This window comes from Nanorana parkeri, unplaced genomic scaffold (genome assembly GCF_000935625.1).
Source record: "Nanorana parkeri isolate BGI_ZX_2015 unplaced genomic scaffold, ASM93562v1 scaffold3208, whole genome shotgun sequence".
In the NCBI taxonomy this organism is placed as follows: Eukaryota; Metazoa; Chordata; class Amphibia; order Anura; family Dicroglossidae; genus Nanorana; species Nanorana parkeri.
Genome location: NW_017309476.1, coordinates 2,857 through 6,718, shown reverse-complemented (window position 1 = coordinate 6,718; position 3,862 = coordinate 2,857). Strand labels below are relative to the sequence as shown.

At 43.5% G+C, this 3,862-nt stretch overlaps 1 protein-coding gene across 1 annotated transcript; it reads right to left on the bottom strand.

Moving 5' to 3' along the window:
- Positions 1-336: 336 nt before the first annotated feature.
- LOC108802908 (nicotinamide N-methyltransferase-like) lies at positions 337-3,661 on the bottom strand. The gene is made up of 3 exons (XM_018574753.1): positions 3,511-3,661; positions 2,383-2,590; positions 337-764 (listed from the first exon to the last, which is right to left on the bottom strand). Exons 1-3 carry the CDS (start codon positions 3,659-3,661, stop codon positions 341-343), a joined length of 783 nt encoding a protein of 260 aa, XP_018430255.1. The 3' UTR covers positions 337-340.
- Between the last annotated feature and the right edge of the window lie 201 nt (positions 3,662-3,862).

Here is a 3,862-nt window from a genome sequence, read left to right as displayed (position 1 = left end):
CGGCTGAGCCGCTCGGCCATGATCGGGAGCTGTACGGGCTATTGTGAATAGCCCGTACAGCACCTCTTCGGTTCTACTGAACCAAAGGGGTCCTGGGGCCGAAGCTAGCCGAAGGATCGGCCGAAGCTATCGCCAGATCCTTCGGCAGCTTCGTGAATAGACCCCTATATGTGTATCTTCTCTGTGCATTTAGTTGTTTGCCTGGAGTTCAGCTTTAAAACCCAGAATAATACAACGGAGCTGACTGCCGGCCTACGGGAACTTCTGGATTTTCTTGATGGTTTTATCAGCTGACCAATTGCTTGCACCAACTGATGTTGGGGACTATCGGTAAATCTATTTACTTCTCCTTGTGAGCTGCGATGAATATAACATGAGAATAATCTACGAGATCGCTCACATTCCGTCTCCTCTGCACGGCACAGTAATCGATGACAAAGCCCAGCTTGCTGAGAGCGGATCTTACAAAGCTCTCATCGTATTTCATCATATGGAACCGATCCGCTCCGGCCGTCATGTAAGTTGTGTTTAGTAACCCAAAGAGGATCAGGTGACCTCCGATTTTCAGCAGGTTTGAGGCTTTTTCCAGGTTCCTCATGTAATCCTCCTCATCTTTACTGATGACGTCCAATAACACTGCACTGATGACGCAGTCGGCAAGAGGTAACACCAGCGGGTGGGCTAGATTCTCCTCTTCGAGGTTACACGTCACAATATGCTTGATGGACGCTTTTAGGTTCAGTTCTTTGTCCTGAGTTTCGTCACTGAAAAAAATGATAACAGAGAAGATAAAGTTCATGGCCTAGAATTCCTCTATGAAGATGAAACCGCCATATAACACATGTACCGTGATGTCCTGCAATCAGCATATGAAACTGCTGACCACTTACCAGCAACATTATCAAACTCCTGGTGTCACTCAGCCACCCTGGTGCTAGATACAGCGTCCCGCACAGGGGAAGCTTCCTGATCAGGCTTTGCAATTACATGATGTAGATAGCACTGGGTAGCTGAGTGACATCATGAGTTGTAATGTGTCACAGGTAAACAGCTGGCACATGTTAACACACGGCCTAAATTATTTTCTTAGACCCCGTAAAGCCCCCTTGAGACCCCACACATCTCACCTAAGAATCCTCACATCTTCCTGAGAACCTACACAGCCCTCCTGAGACCCCACACCGCCTCCTGAGACCCCGCACAGCCTACCTGAGACCCTGCACAGCCTCCTGAGACCCCACACAGCCTTCTGAGACCCCACACAGCCCCCCTGAGACCCCACACAGCCACCTGAGAACATACACAACCCTTCTGAGACCCTGCACAGCCCACCTGAGACCCCTCACAGCCCTTCTGAGACCTCACACAGCCTAATGGGATCCCACAGAGCCGACCTGAGAAACAGCACAGCCTCCCGAGATCCTGCGCAGCCCTCCTGAGACCCCACACAGCCCTCTTGGACCAACAGAGCCCTCCTGGGATGCTCCACAGCCCACCTGAGATCCTCTGCTGGAGACATCAGGCCAACACCCTGGAGCAGCACAGACTATGTAGCTTCAGATTATTCTGCATTGCTGATAAATCATTAGTCTGTATTGTTTTAGGGAAACTTTCATATGACACAAGAAAAAGTATTGGTAATTGGTATCGGCGAGTAGTAATGTGAGTAAAAAGTTATTTTTTTGTATTGCTGGGATTTGTAGTCTCTCTACAGCTTGGAGTCAGTGGCAGAACTACCAGGGTCACAGCGCTTGCAGCTGGGACCGGGCCCTTGCACCTCACCACTGTCCTAAAATCATTCGTCTGTATTGTTTTAGAGAAACTGTCACATGACACAAGAAAAAGTATCGGTAATTGGTATCGGCGAGTAGTAATGTGTGTAAAAAGTATCTGTACTCGTACTCAGTCTGGCGAAAATAGTATCGGTTCATCCCTAGAGAAAGCATGTATAAAAGCTCTACGCATTCTCCTTCAGGTTACATTCAAGAAACATTTAGATGAGTTTCTTAGTTCGCTAAATATACAAGGATACGGGAACTACCAGAGCCAAGTATATCCAGACACACACACACACTGTATATAGGTTGAACTAGATGGACCTGTGTCTTCTTTCAACCTCACCTACAATGTTACTATGATGTTAAAATGATCCGCCAGCAGCATAATAATTCCTCAAGTTTATGAACAAAATGTAGCAGAGTTGAACAATAATATCAGACAATACGATGCCTATTATGTATATTACATTTCTTATAACACTTGACTGACTTCCTACCCCTAGATGGTACTGAGGAGTATAGAAATGTCCTATAATCTCCAGCCGGTGGAAGGTTTATAAATAGACCCGATACTATCACAAACAATTATCAACAGACACTTCACCTTTTTCCCTCCAACTCTTCGACAGAAGTTTTTGTGTGAGTCCAGCTAAAAGCTCCGGTACGATCGCCGTGCCATCTGCGCACTTCCATGCTACATTTTTCATTGAACTTCATAATAATCATATCTTGGAAGATGTTGGAAGCTGAATATAGATGGTGAATGAAGGCGCCAATACTGAAGTCAATCAAAAGATTTCCACAGATAAAACCTGTTATAAAATAAAGTGTACATCACAGAACGTACGAGGTGTGCAAAATAATGATCTATAGACCCAATCATTAAAATCTAATTTAATCTTTAACATGTTAGTTTCATATCCTTTTTAATGTTTTTTAGACTTTCAGCTTCTATTAATTAATTCCTGGTGATCCTGCCATGAGGGTCCTTGTTCAGGCACTTCCTATAAAAGGCGAAAAACCCTCCATCCGTGTCCACCAATTGTTCTCCTGTGTTGTCACCCTGTCACACTGAATTCAGATGGAGGCTATAGGTGACCATTTCAACACACATTACACAGTCATGGTCCACTATTGTCACCATGGGGAAACCCCCCAAACTGAGAAATGCCATGCAGCCATCACTGGAATGTATGTAGATAGGAAGTGCCTACAAAGACTATTTCGGAAATCAGCAGCACTGAGATGTAACAAAGGATTTAAAAAAAGGTGAAAAGTAAATATTGAAATGCCCTGTATCGGCACCTATACCGATACTAGTATCATTATCAGAGCATACCTAATATATATATAGATACACACACAATGATATACTATTTAGAGTAGGCTTATCCATTGTTTTGTGGGTTGGGGTAATATTCAATCTCTGGTGGCACCGCGTCTGGTGCAGCATGGTAGCCAACATCCCCATTACTGTCCCCTTCTCACAATTTTCTCTGCTGCAGGAAATTCCAGGATGAAAAACAAAACTTCATTTTCTCTCAGAAAACTTCAAGAGGAGCTGACGTTCAAGACAAGTTATGCAATACTTTTATATACATGTAGTAAGCTCATTTAAGCTTAATTACATTATTCACACACCGTTATGGGATGTTTCACTACTATGAGTGGTCATTTTATTGTTTCCTACATAAAGGAATTTCATCTATAAAATATACAGCTTCCTACATACCTCTGCTGAACACATAGTGGAGATTCATCATTGGAAATTTCAAAAAATCTTCTCCAAAGACCATGTCCTCCTTGCCAGACAAGTACAATTCAAGGCCACTTCTAGAATCAAATCTATGAATGTGGTAGAGTTTCTTTGGTATAGAATCCATCTTGCAGCGTCGATGGGTCAGGTGTCACTTCTTTGGTTTCCACTTTCCAATGTGCTGAACTAATCTCAGAGTTCACTTTATATTTATCAGGTGAGTTCAATGTTGTCATAATCTTGTTTGTTATATTCATATGACAGTCACAAGGGATTCAGCTGACAGAACTGTCATTACCCCTTCTCAGTATTGTCAAATAAACCCTCT

What these genes read in the sequence shown, in the direction of transcription:
- LOC108802908 (XM_018574753.1), bottom strand. Translation starts at nt 3,661, where the DNA reads ATGGATTCTATACCAAAGAAACTCTACCACATTCATAGATTTGATTCT. An exon ending in CCACTATGTGTTCAGCAGAG is followed by an intron (nt 2,591 to 3,510) that starts GTATGTAGGAAG and finishes ATTTTATAACAG; the next exon opens with GTTTTATCTGTGGAAATCTT. An exon ending in GAAGAGTTGGAGGGAAAAAG is followed by an intron (nt 765 to 2,382) that starts GTGAAGTGTCTG and finishes CATTTTTTTCAG; the next exon opens with TGACGAAACTCAGGACAAAG.